This window comes from Fringilla coelebs, assembly GCF_963513975.1.
Source record: "Fringilla coelebs genome assembly, chromosome: 21".
Classification (NCBI taxonomy): Eukaryota; Metazoa; Chordata; class Aves; order Passeriformes; family Fringillidae; genus Fringilla; species Fringilla coelebs.
Genome location: NC_140047.1, coordinates 7686870 through 7711020, shown reverse-complemented (window position 1 = coordinate 7711020; position 24151 = coordinate 7686870). Strand labels below are relative to the sequence as shown.

The 24151-nt window shown below is 44.7% G+C and overlaps 1 protein-coding gene across 8 annotated transcripts in view; it reads right to left on the bottom strand.

The window, feature by feature from the left end:
• FUBP3 (far upstream element binding protein 3) overlaps positions 1-24151 on the bottom strand; it is a 39246-nt gene that overhangs the window by 4494 nt on the left and 10601 nt on the right. For 3 of the 8 annotated variants that reach the window (XM_084219706.1, XM_084219711.1, XM_084219712.1), the window contains 14 exons: positions 21254-21304; positions 20745-20778; positions 19124-19173; positions 17508-17579; positions 16754-16811; positions 14010-14172; positions 13067-13165; positions 11068-11172; positions 10571-10673; positions 9829-9929; positions 8473-8614; positions 3762-3922; positions 3004-3077; positions 2421-2497 (listed from right to left, as the gene is read on the bottom strand). In XM_084219706.1, the coding sequence (XP_084075832.1) occupies positions 2421-2497; positions 3004-3077; positions 3762-3922; positions 8473-8614; positions 9829-9929; positions 10571-10673; positions 11068-11172; positions 13067-13165; positions 14010-14172; positions 16754-16811; positions 17508-17579; positions 19124-19173; positions 20745-20778; positions 21254-21304 (1290 nt within the window). Of the gene's footprint in view, positions 1-2420; positions 2498-3003; positions 3078-3761; positions 3923-8472; positions 8615-9828; positions 9930-10570; positions 10674-11067; positions 11173-13066; positions 13166-14009; positions 14173-16753; positions 16812-17507; positions 17580-19123; positions 19566-20744; positions 20779-21253; positions 21305-24151 lie in introns of those variants that run through there. The other 5 variants (XM_084219705.1, XM_084219710.1, XM_084219707.1 and 2 more) reach the window with 4 other exon arrangements.

Genomic DNA, 24151 nt, shown 5'->3' with positions numbered 1-24151 from the left:
CTGCCTCAACTGTCCACCTGCTAATGCCAACAAAGGACCTCCTTCAATGCCTTTTCTTCTCGGAGAATTACAGTCCACAGCAGGCTGAAAGGACACGCAGCTAAATGCATTTCACAGCAAAATGTTTCCCCAGCCAGTTAATTTATTTAAGATGGGGGAAGTAATTAAAATCTAAATACATGTGTAGGGGGTGGGGGTCTGCCCCTCCTCCCACAAGGAGGGCACTCGAGCTGTCCCCAGGACGCCGGCGCTGTGACAGGGCTGACAGAGCTGTGACACACAGGCTGCAGCACTCGGCCCAGGGACCCTGCACAAGGCTGCTTTCAAACTAAAAAGTGCAAAAGCAGGCATTTACCTATTTCTTACAACAATCCTCCTACGCCTTGGTGAGCTCCACCTGGGCACCACTGCAGCAGGGAAGAGTGGTGAGGGTTCTTAAAGCATTATGTGTGTGATCTCTCTCCTCAGCCTGCCTCCAGTGTGCCTGGCTACAAACAGGAACAGGGAGCATCCTAAGCACACATGGAACTAGAGAGCCAACATCTCTCATCAGGTTCATCAGGTTCAACTGCAAAAAACACCTGCCTCCAAAAGGCAGCAGAGTGTGGGACTAAGCCCACATGGGGAAGGACAGTAGCAAGGCAGGAAGCTCCAGGGGTTTTGGGAGCCACCTGAAACCTGACAGTGCAAAACTGCACTGGAGTATGAGCTGCATTATTGGTCATCAGGGGGCTCAAGGGGGCTGTGCTTCCTACACCAGGCTCCTAAGCCAGGAGGGTGAGCCTGAGACATGATTATCTGCTGCAGGAAGGGAGATTCTTCTCTCCCCAGAGACTGGTGGGCACATGAAGGGATGTTTCAGGAAGGTGAGGAAGAAATTAAGTTACCAAGGTGAGTTTCTAAAGGCATCTTGCAAGGCAAAGAGCAATGCAGTTTTGTAAGCATTTCTTCCAAGGCTCTATGGACAATAAAAGTTAAATATTTTTGTGGAGCTTTCCCTACTGCACTGACAGCTCTGCTTCCCAAAGCTCAGGGAAGTTCAGAGCCCTTGTGGATGCAAAGCAAAGGAGTAGAGTAACAATTTTTCCTGTAAAACAAGTTAGTGAGAAAATACTCTTCCTCAGTGCCATACTATTCCACTCCTATACATGAGAAAAGTCCACTGAAGCCCACCACTGCATCTTAATGTGCTGAAACCAGAACAACTGCTGACCTTCTCCAAGACCCTAGAGCTCAAAGGAAAAGTCATCATTTATGGTTGTAACTGCTAAGAGGGAGGACTCATCCAGAGTTTAACACACACTTCCCATGCAAGGTCCCCATGTGCCACCACAGCACACTTTCAGAAGTGCAGCAAGTTAACAAAGTAGCACTGAGATTTCTAAATTTCACATATTCACAATGTCATAAACACTCAAAGTTGATCAGTGTTACAGGGAATCATAAGTGCAATTGCAGGCATTGTCCCTGCAATGATTCCTCAAACCTCAGGCACTGCAAAGGGCAGGAATTTATACCAAAATTCAAAATCTGCTTCATTGCTAAATCAGCCTTAGCAATGAAAAGCATCTGCCATTAAACCACTTTTAAAATTACCTCTCCACACACCTTTTGGTGCTTAGGTTTAGTTAAACGAGACTAGACAATTAAAAAATTCGTATTTCTTAAAATATTGTGACTGCAAAGGTCCTTTGGACATTACCACCATCACCTGAGCTTTGAGATTGCCAAGCAGACATGAATCTGCTCTGTCCAGGGCAAACCTTTCCTCAGCTGCTGGAGACACAGGATGATGCAGCTACAGCATCACCATCAGCATTTACTACTTGAACCATTCTGAAAAGTCGACTCCCCATTCCAAACTGCTCAATTTTGACTCAAGAGACTTTCAGGAAGAAATGACCGGTACAGGAGCCCTCCCTAACCTTCCTTCCATTTCCTGCATCCCTCTCCCCTGTTGTTCCATCAGTCTGGAATTTGAACAGGAGAAAAGTCTGTAAGGAACAATTAAATAAGAAAATAAGCAAGACATTATAAGGTCAAGAACAAAGAGATGGGAGGGCTCAGCACCTGTTAGGGGGAAGTGTGGTTAGCAAGTGCTTGCCTGGAGAATCCTAGGAGAAGAGAGGCACAGGAAGGAATGCTTTTGTTAAGAGAGGAACAGACAGCAAGGACCAAGTTTCTACCCAAAGAGCAGAAAGAGGCAATAAGCACTTAAGCACACTAAAAGCAAAAGTTTTCCATGTCCTTTAGTTTGTTCTGAGCTCAATCACCACCACGTGCCTCCACACACCTCTTCTGCTCAGGAAATTGTTCTGCTGTTTTCACACACGTGGTCTCATGGGTGAACCTGCCTTTTGCAGGCACGAAGCAGAGCCTGCAAAGGGAACACCAACCCTTCTCCAGGTCCTGGTACTTACTTGGGACTTGCTGTCCAGGCTGCTGCCACGTCTGGTAGGTACTGCCCCAGCCCTGTGTCATGAACGCCTGAGGACCACTGCAGAGGACAAAAAGCCATGCTCAAGTAGACAATAAAATACTTATCAAGCCACAGAGAAGTTGTCACTTATCAGCAGCTGCTGATCAAACAGGCAACATGGGAGCAAAAGGAAAAGCTGTGCAGGTGTGAGCTGCTATGTCCTGCCTTGGTATCAATCTGTCCATGAAGCCAAGGTGAAGATGCATCACACTGAACAGCACTCCTTGTGCTCTATGCAGTTCAGGCTTTCCTTCCATGCTCTCACTGCACTAAAGATAGGAATTTTGGAGATGCCAATACCTACCTGTGCATCACTTAACAGATGAAATCTTTCCTGTAGTCAAGCTTAAAGCACTGAGCTCACTTGCTTCTGAATTGAATGAAATGAATTGAGCTTCTGAATGCTCAATCTTTAAAAGGCTCCCCTCATACCCCACCCCTTCAGGGCCCTCCACTCTTCTCCCAGCACTTTCCAGCTCCCAGCCATTCCCCCAGCCCATGGGTGAGGAGATGCAGCAGCTTACTTTTGATGAGGTGTAGCAGGTGCTTGGCTGAAGGGACTTTGACCAAATCCTCCAGGTCCACCCATGCTGGTACCCTGTCACAGAATCCACAAATATTTAATGCCAGCTCCAAGTACAGGGTGGAGGCAGCTACTATGACTAGTAAGAAAGGAGAGAAGACAGCCTGGGACACGTGGATCCTGAGGCTGGTGTCAAGCCTTCTCCTCTCAATTCAGCATGAAGGCAGCTTTTCAGCTTTGCCATGCCCCAGTTCAGTATTTTCCATACTTTTTTACCAAAGTCTCCTCATTCAGTAGTGCTGCAGCCTGACTTTATGAAGCCTCAATACCACAGCACTGCATTAAGTGTAAGATAAGTCATCCTGAACTTAGAGAGCAAGTTGAGTGTTTTACTTTCAGGATGATGCTGCCAGGACTGTGTCATTCTCACACAGTGACACTATTGTCTCCCTTTCAAAAAATCTCCTTTGACAGTCTTTTCATACCTTATTATTGCTGTTCTTCCCTCTCAAATAGCTGTATACACTACCCAGGATTATGTCAACAGTCAAATCCTTCTGGGACCACAGCAAAAATTAACCAAATGGATGCTAGAGGGCCATCAAGTTCAAGCCAGCTGCTAAGAGGCAAATGGTTTTGAAGCTGAACAACGCAAGCACGTGCATTCTGTGCCATCCTGTGAGTCCAGGCCTACATGTACCCAAGAGTGACAACAGCATGTCTGAATGGGACAGAGCAAGAGAGCAGAGATGAACTTACACCAACTTTCTCATCTATGAGATGTCTAGCGAGCTCGATTTGCTGGGGGACCCCTCTGATTGTGAATATTCTTACACCAGGGTCTGTGTTTGGGGGTGGGTTTCTCTGCAGCTCCACGTGTGCTCCTGACTGCTGATTTATGCTCTTGATGTTCTCACCACCTGAAGAGAAGAAAGCCAAGACATTAGGAGGGATATTCAGCAGTTTTTTCCATAAAATCATATCAAAGTCAGGTCCTGGGAATGGATTACAGTTTCAGCTACCTTCTGTGTGCCTCAGGAAAGGTGGGCTGAGGATGGCAACAGCAATAGACACTGCAGTACCTGAGCTCATGCTGCTCCTTTAATCTACTTCAGAAGCATAACCTGACACCTTGAGCTACTCCAACAGTTTTTGGGGTCATGGATGATGCTGCTTAAAGAACACACAAGCCCTGCTAAGGGCTCACTGCCAGGCTCCCAACAAGATGCAGCATGACTGGGATACACTTTGAAAACAGATGCGAAACCTGCACTGACTGAATTCCATTGCTTTTGCACAGCTGTTCAAATCCTCCAGGAAATGAAGGTCACCTGCAACCTAAACAGGCTGGTTTTTCTTCTTTTTTCCATCACTAAGGCAAAAAGCCACCAGCCACATAACAAAGCTTAAGCCTTCTCCCAAACACGAGCTGTTTGATAGGTTATTGCCTTAGAGCAGCCTCTGCTTACAAGGTTTGCTATCCACCCTGCAGCCACACATCCCTGCACAGCCATGGCAGCACAGGATTCCAGGCTGTCTCCTGCTATTTCAGAGTTAGCTGTGCATGCAGTGAACGTCTCTGGCTCGTTTGCCATCTGGATGCACAAGAGCCCAGGAGTGCTTCCAGCAGGATGCAGCAGGGCCAGTCAAAGTGGATCTGATTTCCTCAAGACCTGCTAGGTCCTGGTCTCTTCATGAAATTTGCTTAACAAAAGCCTCAGCCAATGTTACAATGGTTCAATTCTTCTTTTGGGAGCTCACACAACTTACAGACCAGCTCCACTCAACTGGAGAAATTAAAGGGTGTGGGGAAGGAAGGGGTTTTACAACTTTTAAATCACAAACCAAAAAATCACCAGCTCAAAGGATAGACAGCAAGCAGCACAGACAGCAAAGGAAACTAACCAGAGATTTTTGTTTGGTTTTCATTAAAAAGAGCCTCCAAAAATAAACGCCTCAATTCTGCTCACATTTCCATCTCTATACATCCAGCACAATTTCAAAACAAACTGTGGATGTTGCAGACACTTGTTCATTTCATTGTAATGGACTCGTGACCTTTTTAACATTTTAAAGCCTTCTTGGGGAAGGGAGGAGGAAAAGTTGCCAAAGGGCAATTAACTCTTTCTAAATGAATTTTTGAAGATGCATTTAACAAAAGATAATCATGTCACATCCCTGGGCAGACAACAGGGATTGTACTGTGCAGCCAAAAGCCAACCCACTTACTTTCAGTCAAGCATGGGAAAGGAGTGAGATGAAGTTTCAAAACCAAGAAGGTTTTTTTTGTGTCATGCTTTTGTCTGATGCAGATTTGTTTGAAGCTCTGGTTTTTACATATCGAGGTGAGATCTGAATCAACAGCCATTTCATCTGCTTAGTGAAAACAGAGGACCCTTTCAGGCAACACAATTTGAAGGAGTGGCACAACTTCTTTACTGGGTGACAGAGGCACAACCAGAGGTTGCTACTTGCACTGCAGACTAGGTTCTCCTTCCAAAAGGGGATTAAAAATCGAAGCATTCTCAAACTGGAAGCAAGGAGAATACAGATTTCAAATCATTGCCCCATTTAGCATTCAGCACCAAGCCTGTGGCTGTTGGGCCTGATTCTACAGCAGCTCCCTCCTGCACCACACAGCAGAATTAAGTTAGCTGCCTCTCCAGGTTTGGTAGGAGACTGCAAGCTTTACCCCCACTCCAGAAGGACTCAGTGCCCTTGTCCTCTTCCCCTTGCAGCCTGGTACATGTGGAAGTGCTCCCTCCCAGCCAAGCCACCCTCCAGAGGATGCAAACGCCGTGACGCAGCCGCGGTGCCGGAAGGAATCTCCTCCCCACGAGGTGACTGCTGGGCACATGGTGGCTGTCTATAGAGCATTCATCCCCTCCATTCTTCCACCTGATGGGGGGCAGGAGCGAGCCAGGAGCGGCCTCCCGGCTGGATGTGAAATCCTAAAGCAATTAATCAAACCTGCTCAAAGGCCGGGCTGACAAGAGCCAGGCCGGCCGCGGTATCTGTCAGGGTTGCCGTATTTATCATGGAAATCCAGGGGGGCCCAGGGAGTCAGCGGCTGTTTCCAAGCACCACCAAACACAGACAGACTTTGACATGTGTATGGTGCTCGCCTCCACCCTTCCTCAGGGCCTTTGGGAAAGAAAAGCTGCACCTTCCCACCCTCCAAGGGAAAAAGCCATGCGCAGGATCTGCAGGCCAGCTCCTGAAAGCTCACGCTCCCAAGCTGAGATGTCCACAAGAAAAAGGCACCAGGTCTTCAGTCATGTATGCTGCAGAAATTGAGCTGAAAAACTTCTCAGCCTCCCTCTTTTCCCTGCTTCTAGAGGGGTCACACAGAGCTGGGAGCACAGGAGCAGTTAGCAGGTCAGATCACACCTGAGTGCCCAGGGCTCTTGGGTCAGCACTCTTTGCTTGGGTGCTGGTCTTGAGACCAAGCTGGTGGCCCAGAGTCCTCAGCCAGATCTTACAGAGAAGGCCAACAGCTCCATCCTGTATCACAGCAAAGGAAAACACCCAACAGCTGGAAACTGCTCAGAAACTGTCAGGGAGTGCAAAGGTTTTGTAATTGGTCACTGTTAAGAAAGCCCCACTAAGATCCCCTCTGCCCTGCACTGCCCCACAGGCAGCAGGGGTGGAAATAAGAATTGCCTGTCTTGCATCAATGTGTGGAGAGTGCAGCACATCCATGCTGGTCCAGACCCCAAAAGGCAATGCTACAGCCATCACTCACTTGACAAAAGTGAAGGCTGCAGCAGCCTAAGAGCACAGGCACTGTGAGAACACCGATTACAAGGTGGTATTACAATGCTACCAGCACTCAAATCACCATACAACTAGTAATTAGTCACTCCAGAAAGCTTCTGATCTGGCCAAGTAAGAATCTCTATTTTGCTGTTGTGGAAACAAAGGTAAAAAGCCACCCTTCACCCCCCAGTGAGGCTGTGCCAGGCCTTGCACTTGAATGCTGGGACATTCACTCCACTACCTGCATTTATCTTTTCAGCACACAGTGCTCTCTGTAGTCACAAATGCTCCACTTCAGTGCACTGCTGAACAACAAGTGACCTTTTCTGATCCTTTATTAAAGATGACTAATGGATACAGCAATAAAGTTTCATTATAATTTGATTTTTCTGTACATGTAAGTCTCACTCGTGGGCTTAAAATTTACTTTGCTTGATCTTTTGGCCAACTGGACTGTTCAGTGAGGACAAGTATAATCACTGCAATTTCTGCATAATGGGGAAAGCAGGTGGTTTTTCATACTGAAAAAAAGTTTTCAGGTTTGTGAACAGGCTTGTGGCAAAAAAACAACATCTCAAAACAATTGCAGCTACAGGGCTGACCTGACCTGGTCATCCAACAGTGCAGAGCTCAGGGTGCTGTGGGGACAGGCCCATGACAGGGAACAGCAGGGACGTGCAGGAGGGAAAGAGGCCACAACAAGTCTCACCACAAGCTGCCTCCTGCCAGGAACACTCAAAGCCACTGAAACTTGGCCCAATGCCCTCAAGTCTCTGCCTCCCTTTCTGCTGTAGTTTATCTATTCCTATTCTATTCTCTGCTGAGGCTGAAAGCCAGCTGTGATTACTTAAATACTAGTTCAGGCATATGTCATTCTTTCTGAAATAAGCAGATAGAAAAATGAAACACTGCCTTAGATAGGTCAGTGCATTAGCTCAGACACATCACAGCAGTTCAGAGCTAGAGCTTGCCTGCTCCTGGCTCTACCCTGACTCCTGCCACTGCCCCACGTGCAGCTCCTGCTCTGTGACAAACGGAGTCTGCTGCTGATGCTCAGTTTCATAACCATCACAGGGCTGTCCTGATTGAGAGGATGACTCCTCATCCATCTCCTGAGCATGGAGAGATCCACTGGCCAAGCAGCCAAGGGGCCTCCATGGCAGTGAACACGCTCAGCCAAGTGGCACAAGGTGCACCAGGCTTCTGTGCCAGGTCAGGTGAAAGCAGAGGCAGAGAAATCCTCCTACTTCACTTCACTCATCACACACTTCGGGGGCTGGAAGCAGCTCCTGTTATTAGCACACTCAGAGACCTTCCATTTCCTCACACACAGAAATCCAGCACCATGAAATGACTGTTCTGCTTGTCCCTGATAAAGCGTCCTTCAAATGAATTCTCTGTAAAAAGACTCCACAAATGAACCTGCCTTTTCTCAGCCAGCTGCTTGTTATAAAACAAGCTTATTTGACAGCTCTGCATTAAGAGCCTCTCTTACAGCTTGTGAACAAGGGCCTGGAGAACACAATTATGAGTGAGAACACCACAAGGAAAACAACCACAAACGCTTACAGCTTATTCCTATGCTGCACTCACTGGGCACTAAACACTACAATCACAGAAAACCCCAAAGCTTCACTGTCAGGCAGCAAGAACATGACCATCCTGAGAGAGAAGGATTGCAAGCTGTGGCATTTGGAGCCACCAAACCCACCTTTGCCTATAACAAGGCCACACTTGTCAGCTGGAACAGTGTAGGTGATTTCCTGCACGCCCCCAGGTGCTCCAACACTCCAGTCCCCACGGCCACGACCTCTTCCTCTGGCAACAGCCAAGTTTCCAAAGCCATCTCGTTCCTTAGAAGGCAAAACATGTGCATCAGTGTTTTTATGCTGGCACCAATGCACATTAAAAACAAAATAAAGCCAGGTCAGTTAAACTGCATCATAATCAATGGCATTGAACTGAGATATTCCTGGACCTCAGTTTCACAGTCAAGGTCTTGAAGCACTTCAGAAAGATGCCAAGTAATGTAGGTTACAGTTGCCTTCCTGATTCAGCAAGATATTTTTATTTTTAAATGCATGCCTTTACATCTGCTGGAATAAACCTATAAATAAGCATCATCTACTTAAGGACTTTCAGTTTGTGATGGGGGGGGTCTCCTTAGAGCAAACAATGGATCTTGGCACTGACACACACAAAAGTTGCTTTCCAACCCTTTCAATCGGCACCCTGCTGGAATTACTCAGCAGAAATGCACATTTTCCAAAACTTCCAAAGGAAGCTTCTAAGCTCAAAGACACTTAAAGGACATACCCATTTTGGGTAAGTGGTATTTCCAAAAGCAAATGCTATGGGCAGTCAGAGGCTATCATGACAGACCACAATATTTAAGTGAATCATTACAGCAAGTTAAGAAACCAAGTATTCAAACCAGGTATTGGGGCTAGAAGAGATATCGAGATGGACAAATTACAGACCTTGCTGGACAAATTATGCTCTGGTTTCTGAAATGGCCTAAAGCTTTAATTCCTCATAATGCAAAAGGAATATACAACATCCTTCAAGAGTCTGCCCTAGTGCTTCACCTTTCTTGTTCTTGTGTAATGCAACGTTGGTGGGTCTTAGAGCACAGTGACACAATACCTGAGCACTCAGCACCTTCCTGTGCCTCCACCAGATCAAAGGGCTGGAGTCTGAAGATGAGGCACCACTGAGCACTGGCAGTGCACTGCTGTCTAAGCACAGCCCCCAGCCACTGTCTGATGCTGATGGACTCCATTCCATCACTGTTTCCAAACTTAACAACAACTAAACAGGAGATTGATGTGGAGCTAGAATGATGCCTCATAGGCCTGGGAATAGAAGACCTTCCCACAGCTCAGTTAGCCCACATTACATTAAAAGAACTTCCATCATAAAGAAACAAACCTCAAACCCAGCAGCTCTGGGCAGCAGCATGTGTGCCCTGCCCTACCAGGGGAAAACTGAACACTGCTGCTTTTCAGAAGATGGCCTCCATCCCTCCATGCAGCCCACACTCCCAAAGAGCACTTCCAGAACCCACCTGTGCCGTGAGGATGAGCTCACTGATGATGTGTGCTGCGTGCTGACACCGATCGGGGAGCCCCATGACCTGCGCGACTCTTTCAGCGCTAATCCCATCATCTGTGGAGAGAGGTGGCAAAGACTCAATTAAAAGCAGAAAACATCCCCTCACCAACAAAAGCTTCCTTCCAGCACCAACGCTGCTGGCAGCATTTTCACACCACAGAACTATCCCAGGAGCTACTGCTTCCCTCCACCTTCAGCCCCTCTTCCCTGGACTGCAAGAGGACAAAACCCAGCCCACACTGCAGAGGGAACAACACTCAAAAGAAAACACTTTCAAATGTCAAAAAGCTATGGAAAGAGACTGATACAATTTTAAGAGGAAAAAGGCAGCTTTGATAGGTGATCAGACAGCCAAGGACCCAGAGAAAGTTACTCAGAATTAATCAACTCCTGATCCCCAAAGGCCTTCATGTCCTGAAGGAGAATTCTTTAACAGGAAACAAAAGATTTTTGTTATTTTATTTATCTGTGTAATTACCACTCAAGACATGACTGTTGTGACATCTAATGTTCTCAAATGAGCTGTACATAATCTTCCTCTCTGAAAACCAGGAAGTGCATGAGGAGGCAGCACATCACATTTAAATGGGTTTCAGAAAGAGACACAATGCATCTGTAACGAGGAAAGCCTGGCTGCTGGAACCCAAAAGTGGAACACTGGTCAGAAAGCAACGGCTCTCCATCCTCACACAAACCTGGTTTAAATTGAATCCTAACTCCAGCATCATTCTGAATCTTTTTGATCATTTCTCCATTTCTTCCTATCACAATTCCAACAGCATACCTGGGCACAGAGACCTGATGGGAAAGGCAAAGGAGTATGAAAGTGCAGAGAACTAGACTGAATGACTCTGATTTTACAAGGAGATGCTCTTAACTTTGAGGATGAGCCATGTTAGGCAGCTCCAGGCTACAGAACCGCATCTCTTGAGAAAAACAAACACGTGGCCACAAATTCCTTCCCCACTAAATGAGCTCTGCACTACAAGAATGCAGCTTCAATTATAAAGTGCCATCTGGGAGTCCACGAGAACTCCTCCTCTTTGCAGAGCCAGACTCAATTCTTCTGGCAAAAAAAAAAAAGAACACAACACATTTAAAAAAAAGCTTACAGGTTACAAGTGCAGTTGGATGACTCCCCCCAGTACCCATCCCACAGGGAGGTTAGCAGAGCACTGAGAAGCAAACGTACCTCTATGCTGCCTCCTCCCATTCTAGCACTGAAATCACTGCGTACGCCTCGGAAGTCTGCCTGATCTTTCTCTCGGATGATCTCCAGTACCATTTCCCTTGCTTGCTACATGGGGAAAGAAGTTACAGTTAGCTTCAAATTCTTCTGCTTGCCCTCCTGGTGTTAGGGCCTCAACATGGGGAATGGTCAGGCTTCAGGCACGGGGATCTCCATCTGCTGAAGGGAACAGCAGTCTGATTTAGGATTTCTTTTACCACAGTCAGTTCTTGATGGCATCTTCTATGTCTGACAAAACCTGCCAGGTGCACAAGGTGGCAGTTTCTTGGTTGCAATTGCTTCCTCCAGTTTTTCAAAAAAGTTCCTTTAACTTTTAAAATATCTTTGGAAGTGGATGCCCTTTCCTACTGACAGAACTGAAACCAATAAAGTAAGGCAGAAGCTGCTGGTAGCATGGCAGAGGTCATACCCACTAAGAGCTACAGAGCACATAGCAAGGAGGCTGCTGGGCACCACTGAGCTTCCTGACTCTGAGAAGTCAAACCCAAGTCTGCAGCAATCCAGCAAGACATTTTCTGAGACAAATGGATATTTTTCCTATCTACTGACTGCACTCAAGGCCATTCACAAGCCCAGCTAGTGAAAGTCTACCCTGGAAATCAGCCAACAGTATTCAACAACAAAATAAAAAAAGCCTATATGTCAAACCACAGCATTTGTTTCTCACTACCACCAGTCAAGCTTTTGACACCTTTGCTCTATTTCCAAGCTTGAGGACAGTGGTGAATCTCTCTCCTTTCATTTTTACATATTTCCCATGTCCTCCAAGTATTTTTAACAGAAAGAAACTCAAAGACATTTCAGAGATGCCAAGACAGAAATATGGGCGATGGAGAGATTTCAGAAGGATTTGAGGAAGTTAAGAAACACTGTTGCAGCATCCACAGAATCCCACCAAACCCAAGGATTCATCACACTTCTTAAATACTTCCTAAGTGTGCTCAGCTTTAAGTGCCTCAAAGATCTTCCAGCCTGTGCAGTCTCCATGTTTCCTTGAATGGAAGATGTGACAACAGCAAATCTTGCACAGCAGAAGCCACCTGGGAAGTGGCCACGCTGAGAGTATGACTTGGTTAAAAGTAGCCAGACTGTCTTTAAACTCCTTTTGCACAGTGATACCTCCACAGTAAGAATTTCAGGGGGGAAAGAATTAACTCTAGAACTTGCAATAAGAGCTTTGAAAAATACTACCCAAATACTATGTCTGAGCAACACCAACTGTTGCAGCAATTTATGATTAGGGAGATCCTATGAAACAGAACTACTTCTATTGGAGACAGGAATGCTAAGCTAGATTTAAGTACTTAGCAAGTTATGAAAGGCACTTGCTGAGAAGTGGAACGTGCTGTGGCTAAACTTTAATGCTCTAATTCAGGCGCTCCCATCACGCTGCCATCCCCCAGTCTGCAGCTGATGGGGTTTTTTTTCCAAACCACAGGTACATCTACATCTGCAGAACCCTGGCACAAGGAGACTGAGGCACCAATATTAAGCAAACCCCTTGGTTTCAGGAGTTGTTGTGGGATTGGTTTTTAATTACCTGCGTCGATTGGCTGTCTGAGGTAGTTTTGTGAAAGGTTTGCTGTCTCAAACGTGTGATTCAGTCAGTCACTAAGAACCCATTTGCTCAAGTGACACAGAGCTCTCATTTTTTGTCACACAGACTGGAAAGCATTTCAAAACTACTTTCTCCAAACCCTCCCCCCCATCTCTACTCCTACCCATGTGCAGTATTTATGTGGAGTGACAGCTCCTAAGTTATGCTGTAAAACAAACTACTCTGCTGTTTTAACTTGCTCTACTCAACCTTACAGAACAAACAAAACCAGGAAAGATTATTACATTTACAGTTGGATTTGACTCCATTAGGTGCTCACAAATACACTCAGGTTTGAATTTCTCCTCAGTTCTCTTGGGGAACCAGTTTGCTTTTGTTACATACCTGTACTTTAAATGCATCTCCAGTAATACGGAGAGGTTTATCTGCTCCAGTAGGCAAAGGACCATCTTGGATCATAATCATTTTCACACCTGTTCGCTCCTGAAGAAAAAGCACAGAGCAATTTTCTAAGCAGAGTCCCTAAAACAAGGGACTAGATTTTGGTTATTAAACATTATGAAGGTCAAACCAGCACCGTTACAGAACGCACAAATTCAGGAACAGTCCTAGAGCGTAAAGGACTGCCAGAAACTGCACTGCTCCTGAGGTTCTCAAACAGCTGAAATCCTTGCAAGAACAACCCCCTCCACCTCAACTACTGACCTTCCAGCCCTTTCCAAAACGTGTAGCATGTAACAGTTATTAAGTGACCAGCCTCCAAACTATATGACAGAGGTCTAATAAGGGCACTTAAAACCCCTCCATTTTTGACCCTAGGTGTTTTGCTACAACCTTCTATTCTTTAAAAACTTGTACCAGATGGAGGAATAAAGAACGTCCAGGAACACAGTTTATACATAACACAACACTTAATTAGAAAGGGGTGGGATGAGAAAAAAAGATGACATATGGCAGCTTTACCACAGACCAGCAACAAAAGAGAAGCAGAGCACTCTACAAGAGCATGGCTGGCATTAAAAATACTGCAGAGCAGAGCAGACATGGCCTTTCCTTGGCTACAGGGATCCCCTCCTAAACAGCACACACCAAGTGTTATCTACAGCACACGGGTTTCTGTCGCAGTTCTGGCAAAACTCCACTACTTGTGTAGCTGGGGCCACGCTGATTTTGTAACACGAGATTGGACTGGAGTCCAATCTCCGAAGGCAGAAGAGTAGTCTGGAGAAGGTTAGAGCATTCAAGGCTCTCCATTTCAGCCTGTTCCAGTGGATCTAGAGAAGCTGCAGTAGGGAAGAGAGCCCTAAAGGAAATGCATCTTGCGCACCTGCAACTGTTTTATTGTTTCACCTCCTTTGCCGATGACTAGACCCACTTTGGATGCCGGGATCAAAATCTCCTGAATGGTACTGTTGCCATCAACATCGTTGTGAAAACCAGGTCCGTTCCGACAGCGATCTACAATCTGCCCCAGAAGCCGTTTTGCTTGTCTTTGGAAAAGAATCGAGGGAAACAACCATTAGACAACATTGCTCCATGTGCCCAAGAGACCAGGAACCATCGGAATGGAGAGCGATCGGGGAGAGGAGAAGTGGAAAGATGGAGGAAACCATAGTCAGCACAATGTTTGCCCTTTTTTTTTTTTTAAACTCTCTGATGGCTATTTTCCCCTATCATGATTATTTATAAGCAGTTTGATTTTTGAAGGGGAAGAGAAAAGGAAGAGCAGCAGCATGCTCTGACCTCTTAGGAAGTTAAGGACAATAGTTGAACTACAGCATTTGGGATGCTTGCTTCAAATGAAGATGCTCTAGGTTTTAACTTTTCTAACATATATACAATAATAAACTCAAGCTCTGGTCTTCTTCTCAGTCAAGACAAAAAGACACACACTGCTCTGATACTAACACAGCCCATGGATTAACCATTCTCTGATCAGTCACAGGCAACTGCTTTGCTCTTCTCTACCTGCTCTTACCAGCAGCACCAGAACACTGTCCTAACACAGCCTCTGCTCCAAGCAGTAGGTGCTGAAGCTACACCACGAAGCAAGGCAGGGATACTGCAGCAGCCACCAGTGAAAGACTGGGTTCTTCTACTCCTGGTGAGAAGAGACACACAAAGAAGCATTTGGGAGATTAAAGATCCCTTCTCTAAAGTCTTTAGCATGTCAGAGGTAACGGACAGGGCTTCCCTTCATCTTGAAGACTCCTATACCAGCACATCCCATTCCTGCCCTTGTCCCACAACCCTTCTGAAAGCAGCAGAAATTCACTGGTTCCTTGTACAGCCTAATGCAGCATCTTTCCCTCTCTCCACTTCACACCAAGCTGTATCAGGCACCCTAAGGATGACTGAATTCTCTCTGGAGATTTGAAGAACCAGTACAAACTCATCCCTTCAAGCAGACATTCCCCCAAGGCAGTTCAGGGGGTGGGGCACTGAGGCTGCACTCAGAGCAGAGCACTGCTTGCCCTTGACTTTCTCACAACAAAAGGGAAAAGGTGGAATTTCTGGAAGCCTGCTTCAAATGTTCTGGAAAAGTCCTGGGACATTTTATTCATCTGCCTTTGTATTTTGTGCAAAGTTCTTTTAGTGACAATAGAGACCACAACAGTTAATACACAACATATTTCAGATGAGAAGGGGTCACTTGGAAATTAACCCTATTAGTTTGTCACTGCATATAACTAATGAAAACATTCCTCACAAAACTCTTCTCAAAGAAGTCTGACACTTAGAATGATTTCCTTACTTTATTTTCTTTTTCTACAAGTAGCCTGGAAAAAACAGTTCAAACAACCAACTTGTCAAGAATTTTACCACAAAAGTAAATTAAATTTCACTTAATTCCATGTCCATGTTCTGTTTCACAAATTTAAGAGTCTCACTTCTAAGATTTACTCATATTTGATTTAAAGACAGCTTTGGACATGAGTACATTTAACTGCTTATTTCAGAAGCATGAAGTCTTAACTACACTTCTCCCCCATTTTCCCACAACTGCATCTCATGAAGCATCCCAGCTTTTCACTATTTTGCTCTTGTTCTTAAATATCCTTTGCTAAAGGGGAAAAACCACCTCAATATCAGCAAGAATACACTGCCTGCCCTATAATATGAGATTGCCAATTATATTTGTTGGGGCTCACTGCTTGCAGTATTATGGCAGAATAAGGAGATTTAAGTACCCTTAGATCTCTTTAGGAATGGAAGAATGATGAATGTCTTCTCTTTAGAGAGACAATCTTTGCACCAATGTATTTTCAAACGCAACTCAAAGATTTCCAGATGGATTTTAAAAAACCCACCTACCCAAAGGCTGGGGAGAGAAAGAGCAGCTCCATATGTTAAGTGTGTTCCTGTAAGCCTGAGGATCCTGGATCCAGTTCCAGCAGGAGGTCCTCAACTGGTTTGTGAGAGTCTCAAACTCAGCTCCTGGGAAGGGGGAGGGAGGAAACACTGTCCCTAAAGTTTCTATAGGTCTAAAGATAGAAATCCCTGCTGGCTGGCCACGTGTCTCTACCATGCAAGGAGCAGAATCAAGACTTGGGTTCAGTCCTTTGCTTCTTGTTGGCAGCAACGCAGAGACAAGCACCCAGTGGGCATCATGCTGCTCTGCAACAACACCAACACCTCCAGGGTATCCTGGAGGGGCACCCACAGGCTTTGGAGGCCTCATGCAGCCCTTCTTCAGCTGGAAGGATGCTCATCTCAATTGGAGCAGGGAAGCGAATGGGAGAAGAGAAGTGCCCTTCAAGAGCTTAGCTCAGTATCCTGGAAAGCTGCAGTTACTAAACTGCATCCTAGGTGCCCTAAGAGCAACCTCACCCTGAGGAGGGGAATTCCAAGGAAATTTCTGCAGAGGAGTCAAACTGCAAGTGGAAAAAAAGCCTTTGAGGTGCACAGTTTAAAGCATCAGACCAAGAGGTTCTATGCTCCAGAGACCCTCAAGTTTCTCTAGGCCAACATTTGCTGGTGTGGCTAATAACCAAGTAGCACCACTGACAGAGCACAGCATTAGGGAGAAGAGAAAGAAGGAAAAAGAAGAGAAATTAAATCAGAACTCACTCAATGCTCTCTGGTGTCCCAGTGAGTACACAGGGCCTCTCGGGCATCCCGCCACTGTCTGCAAAGGAAACAAGGAGAAAACATACAAGGAGTTTTAAAAGTGTGGCAGCTATTTCAGTGACCATGAAGCACCTCCCACCTGCACACATAGCATGCTAAAGAATTCAAAGACATCCAGGATCAACATATTTTAAATGATTTACTGGATGTCTGCATTCTTTTAAAGCCTTCCCCAGGAGTGGTAAAAACTCAGATAACGTTGATCAACAGTTCCCTGCACAGCACTGCAGCACAGTCTTCCCCAAAGCAAACTGGCACCAAATGATCCCATTTGGATGAATGGTCTCATTTCTATGATGCAAAGCAATCTGTATGGAAAGCTGCTGCCAACCCTGCTGACATGTCCTCCGCCAGGAGCTGGAGCTGACCAGACCAGTCAGAGGCAAACCACAGAGCTGAGCAAAGTGAGAAAACTCAGCAGCTTCAGGTCTAAGCACAACATGGATTGTTCATTTGCTCTGCAACCATCTGCTGGTTAAAGCCAGTTCCATTCCCCAAACCACCTGACCAACCTGTTTCTACCCTGGTTGGGAGGTGGGTCCCACAACAGCTCTCCCATGGCTGTCTGTATCCATGGTAATGGTGATAACACACCCTGAGCATGGAAAGCACCTGATCTCGTGGACACAGCACCCTTTGACAGTAAAACCTGCTCACCACAGGTTTCCTGTCCACCACACAACGAGGGGCTTACCTGGAGCAATTTGAATTTTGCAGCCAGACTCTATCTGGATCCGTGAGATCTGTTCTCCTCCCCTGCCGATTACTGAAACGAGTGCAACAAGCATCAGAACAAACTGTTTTTCCTGGAAACTGCAGAGCACCTTCCCCCTTTTACTCCACTGCAGCTGTCTATAAAGGAACAGTTTCACTCCAGGATTGCAGAAGAGGCATCCACAGCATGACCAAATTTATCATAGCAGAAAAACATTAAAATACTGCTGAACATTATTCTCTTTGTTTGGAAAAACAAACCAAAAAAGCCCGTCTGGCACAGGAATGGAAAGAAATAAGGATGAAAGAAATAAGGCACTAGTCTGGGTGATGCTAGGAGAGTAATTTAAGTACATCTTGTTCAGCCTGAACCAATAAGCCAGTTATTTGGGGTACTAAAAAAGGCAAAGACTTGTTTCTTTATAATTCCTATTTTACTGCCATTTTTGAATGGACATGCTATTTGGCTGTCTGCACTCAGACAGAACCACATCCTGAAATGCTCTATCGACCTCCAGGCAGCACAAATATCCCTCTCCCTTAACTCTCAGAGTTAAATTGCTGTTTCACAACAAGACACCCAGAGCACAGGCTGTGCCAATCACCATTCCTACCCTTCCCAGACTACAAAAACAGAAAAGCTGTCAAGTCAACCAGGTATTCCTGGCTCAGGATGCTCCCAAAGAAGCATCTCAGCTGTGGGGCTGCATCCCCCTGTATCCATCCAGCCCTGAACCAGGGTGAGACACAGAGATTGATGCCTGCAAGGTCCCCTCTCCCAGGGCCAACATGCTCCATGTGTAGCACCAGGAGCGAAAAATGAAGAGGTTTGGCAGGAGAGGAGGGAGCTTTTTCCCCTGTAGGAATTTGAGTTCCAGTCTTACAGTAGCTTTAGAGTCGGGACAAAACTTGGCGCGCTATGGGGTAATTAGCAGGGCCTGTTATTTTCCTCTTTACTCTCCATATATCAAATTGGAAGGGATACACAGAGAGCCAGCAGTGGAAGAGTCTATGCAATCACTGCAGTAACACATCAGCAGGAGGTGCCATTGAAAGCCAGAGTAATGATCATTAAGAGGAAGAGAGAAATTAGGATCAAGCTTGAAAGAGAACAGCATCAGGAATGCAAATCTAGGAAAAACTCTGGTCTGGTTGTTTCCCTGCAGCAAATGTGTGAGGAATTTAAAATTCTGTTTAACTTGCCTTTGGTCAACTCATATTTTAACATTTAAGTGTTGTTTTCCTTCCTCAACTCTCACAGTTTTGCATACTCCAAGTAAAATGTTGCAATGAAGGGAAATAAATTCACTTTTGACTTGTTTATGTACTGTGCTAATGGGAATTTAAAAGAGAAAGTCACTAAAATGCCCAGTAACTTGTACCAAACATTCTTGTTCTTATTACTGGGACACCAAGCTTTTCCATGAAGTTTGCATCTGGATTTTAAACACAGATCCTCTGTTCCCCTCTGCTGTTAAGACAGCATTAAAAAAGGCTTATACAAGGCTAATAAGCACAAAAAACTTGTGTCAGAATCAACAGCATTCCTGCACAGGAAACACATCAAGAAGCATCAAAAGCATCCAAGGTACTTACTAAATCCAACCATTTTATCAGGCACTTTGAACTCTTCTGTTATTACAGCCCTAAAAAAAAAAAGAAAGAAAAAGAAAAAGGAAGAAAACCCCAAAGTCATTACAAAGAACAATTTGGAAGGAACTACAGCCCTGCCATGGAGCCTGGGCTCAGCACAGGGGCTCTGCACACACAAGTAAAAGCACATTACTGTCAAAATCATTTGTTTTGGAAGGGACCTCTGATGGTCACACAATTCCTCCCATGCTGGATCCATTTCCAGTCTATCTCTGGTATCTTGAATGGAGCTCCTTCTGTCATTCTTGCTCCAGACAGAATTAACAAAAAAAGCCCTAAGTTTCCTCATCACTGAGCCTGGACCTTCCAAGCATCAGTGTCTGCCCAGTGATTCTGGATATTCTCTTCCCAGGAGACACCAACGACAGCCAGTCCTGACATGAAATTCCCCTTCTAATAGTCACAGGTTTGGGACTCTTTTTCACTTGCTTGTCCTTATAATTCTTCTCCTTGGAACTAATTAAGATTGTCTTCAACTATCCTCTGAATTCTTATTATCTCTAGACTTCCACACCTATTGCTCTTTGGACATTTTCAATGTGTCTGCTTCAAAACAAATCACTCAAAGCAGTTTCCTAAGACCTGACCATAGTCAAGCAGAAAGGAATTAACTTGGACTGTTTTTTTGTTTAGCTGTTTCTGTCTTGCAGAAAACACAACACCATGAACGTGGAATTTGCAAATATGCATTATATACAATTTGCTCAGCAATCTCAAAAGCAATAAAACATCTGCATAGTTAAGTTCAATGCAGGTTTTGTAGAGAGGTATATTAAAATATTCCCATTTTTTTGCTTTAGATCAGTTAGAAAAGGTGCAAAAGACACACCAGACTTGATTAGCTAAGTTGCAGATGAAGTACTAAAACTGCCTACCCCTTTCTAGGATGCTCTAGTAGGACATTAGCTTTAACTTAACCATTAAAAATTTAAGGTTCTACAGCCTTCATGCACATTGTTTGTCCCTTCTGCTGAGGCCCCAAACAGCTGCTTAGGATGGAAATGCACTACTATTCACCTTCAGGCTAATCCAGCTTTAGAAATGTTCTTCCCTTCAAAACAACACAGAAAACTCCTCAAGAGTAGGACTTGAGAAAAACTGAGAATTTTACATTTTTATAGGATGCTGAGACTTGCTGGATGACAAGTCATACTTGCTTCAGTTTTCCCAAACCATCTTTGACAAAGGAATCATCCCCGGTCATATTACACCAACAAAACTAAATAATAAGAACAACAACAGTAACATGTGTCTGTTTGATACTTCCACCTCTCACCAAAATGCCAGATCTTTTTTCACTTTTTCTGTCTTGCCCCTGCCAGGGCAGGGGAAGGGAAAGGAAAGAGAATTTCTTTTTTTCAGTCCTGCAGATTTGCAGAGACCAAATCCAAGTTTCACATCAACTCCTCTTTTTTCATCAGAACAAACAACCCAGACTGTAGAAAACCCAAGCTGACAGTTTTTCCACATTCTCAACCTCTGACTTTCTAACACTACTACAGATGGTGGATCAATAAACAATTAGAATTGATCAATAAATAATAAAACATAACCCACTGCTTACCTTTGATGTACCAGGGCCCCTAACTGGTTACCTACTGTGGCAGAGAGAGAAAAAAGGGAAAAAAATCAAAGCATTAGCACGGATAAACTAACTTCATCCCTATAGAAAAAGAGTTCTTACCGTTTCATCAAAAAAGAAAGAAAAGCAAAACAGTAATTTAGGTTCAGTGGCTGAAATGAATGCGTTATGTGCTACAAAACAGGAGGGGATTTCTTGATCAACACACACCACAGCCCAGTGTCCAGCTGAACACAGGATAGGGAATTGATCCGTGTCTCCCCATGCTGAGAGTCATGGGAGAAAATCCTGCCTGCCCAAATCCAAATCCCTGCAACTAACCTCCCCCCCTTCCCAAATTAAGCCCAAAGTAGTAAAAAAAGGGAAAAGGGGGGGAGGGGGGAAGAGGGAGAGAAATCTGAAGGAGACCAGTGTGTATTAATAAACAAGAATAAAAGCCAAGCAGCCTCAAAGATTCCCTCAGTCCAAGCATTGACACGGCTGGCACATACTTCTCTCTGTGTCTCTGATCTGTGCTCCATGGAGCCCACTTACACGGAGACCTGTTAAAGGAATAGGGCTGTTAAGTAACCTCGTGGCACCCAAACACTGTTTCAACCCAGCAAAACACATGTTCTTGAGCACATTCCAGGCATTTCTGCCATGCTAGCTGGTGGTCCATCTATGATTAGCAATTATCTCCCTACTGACAACCCTGAGACAGACTTCTCCCCCCAGCCCCCACAGATTAGATCTTTCTTCCAAATGTTAATGGCGAAAATATCATTAGACCAACTCATGCAAAGTAGGAACATGAGCCCTGCTGGGCTTTCTACTGGACTTTGCCTGCAGCAAACCAGCTAAAACCCAGACCATTTGGTGCTAACAACCAGTTGAAAGATTATATTGCATGCCTGGAGGGCACGGAACAAAACAAATGAAACTGGCCAACATGGGAGCTGTGACAATAAAGATGCTGTTTCAAACTACCTTGCAGCAAGCTGCACATTCTTTGACCTGAAATAAATTGGCAATCAGCTGGCAGGGATAGAAAGTGGATGCATCCCACACTCTCTAAATCTGGTAGAAAAATGCATCAAGTTTGTGGCCAAACACTTTACTCAAAGAAAATAGACAAAGAGAGTCAATAGTGTATTTCTGCTGCGTGTCAATACTCCATGTTAGTTCAGGACCAAAATATTGACAATGTTTCTATTTTATTACTGTCTCCAGCTCAGCGATAAGACAACTGCTGTGTTAATTGACTCCCTTAGATTTGTCTTTGCATATTCTCACCCTGAATATGAAAAGCTCTAATTTGACAATTGTGAATACTGCAGTTGAAAAAGGTGGGTGATGTAATGGGGAATATTTGCTCTGGCTGATAAGCTTCTACCACAGAGCTGAGCAAATACAACCAAACTCAGAAAATTTCAACTCCACACAGTAGGTCTGGTGATATTGGTGTAGTGTGGGGCTGCCACAGCCAAGGCCACTCATTATCAAGATGCCAGAAAGAGTGGTTTTAACTCTGCAAAGGCTGTATTTAAATCTCCACCTGGCATTTCAATTCACCAGAACTGCTCTCTTAGCAATCTGTTCCGCTGCAGCCGCTGCCCACAAATTATGAGACAGATACACATCCTATAATCAACTCCCCAAGTTCATGCAAGGAAGGGAAGAGCCTTCATTTTGTAACACAATCCTACACTTGAAAAAGCCAACTTCTGATGGGAAACCTGTACCAGCACAGGAAGTTAAATCAGTCAGGGAATTAATGCTTTAGATGCAGGTAGCAATGTCTCTCCAACCCATTCTGAGTTGCAGAATCCAGACAGAGTAAGACATTCACCCCCACAGGGAGGTATCAACCTTAATGCATGTTTATTGTACAAATTAGTATGGAAAAATTATGAAATTATGCCATAGTAACTTATGTGAGAGACCATTCCTTCCACAGCTTCTCAAAAAATTGAAACTGAAGGCAAATGGAGAGTAATGGAAATTATTTACTTCAAGTAGTTTATGATTTCTCTCTGTTTTGAGGGGGAAAAAATGATGTGGCTCCCAGTTCCAACAACCTAAAGGTCCATTTCTTCTCCAACATGTCCATTTTTCTCTGATAAACAGGGACTAACAGAGAGGCAGGGCTGGGGCAGCCACAATACTGAAAGCTGATGCACCATTCCACTGTCTCCCTTCACACCAAGGAGGGGGCTGAACTCTGACAAGCCACATACATATTTCCCCTTTTACATCTATTCAGTACAATTTAACTGTAACTGCAGTCATTTTACTGCAAATAAGGAAAAATACTGAATAAAATCAGCACAATTTCCTATTAATGGCACCTGCTGGTTGATAACTCTTCAATCTGCTTCACGCTTCACCTTAACTGAATTCTACCTAACAGACACTCAAAACAAATGTGGATTTTTCTTCCACCCCATAAAACAGAGCAGTGCCTCCCACTAAATTAATGTGCATGATGGGAATATACAATCTCCTTGGGAATATCTTCATGGCTAGAATAAAATCAGAGCAACACATCTCCTTGAGAGCAGTGGAAGAGGGCTGCTTTTCATACTTTAGTGCCAAAATGGGATCATCATAAATTTTAGAAAGCTACAAAGATTGTTATCCTAATTCTCCATCATTAAATATTGATAGGTTTTTCTTGAATTAAATAGTCAAACCCTAATAATTTTTGTGTGTGACTTCACTGCAAATCTTTGGAGGTTTTTTCCCCTCCCTTAAACCACCTCATTTAAAAAAGTGGCCATCTGTAAAGTTACAATTTTGAAGAACAGTGGCATTCTGTGTATTAAACCAAATCTTTTGCCAAGAGATCTGGACTTTTGCCCTGGTCCTACTCCTGCTGCAGATGTGTCAGAGCATCAGTACTGACTTTCATCAGCAGTAAGACAGGGATAGAATTCCCCTCTGCCCACCACTATTTTCATTGAGAACACATTGGAGGGAAAGAATAAAGTACTCTGTACAGCAGGATCATCTCGTGTTTGAGCCCTCGGTTCTACTAAAATCAAATTTTACTACACCAGAAGAGGTCATCTTCAGATCTGGATGTACCACAGGAGCTTTGGGAGGAGAGAGGAGTGGAGAGAGGGGGGTGTGAGGCTTCTCCAAGGTCTCTCACCTTTGTTTTCCCAGACTCAAAGGGTGCCCCAGCCTTCAGCTGTAATGCTGCTGCTTAATCCTATGGATCTCACAGGACACTCCTTTAAAGCAGCCCAAACAAAGGGTAATGTTCTGTCCATCAGTCTCTTTGCAGCAGACTAGATCCCAGCTTCCTTTGAACAAAAGGAGGCTGCTGCTTTAAAGGTTATTTAGCATTAAACAAACTTATTCATCTGTGCTGATAATTAGAGGGATCTTTTAATTAGAATAGA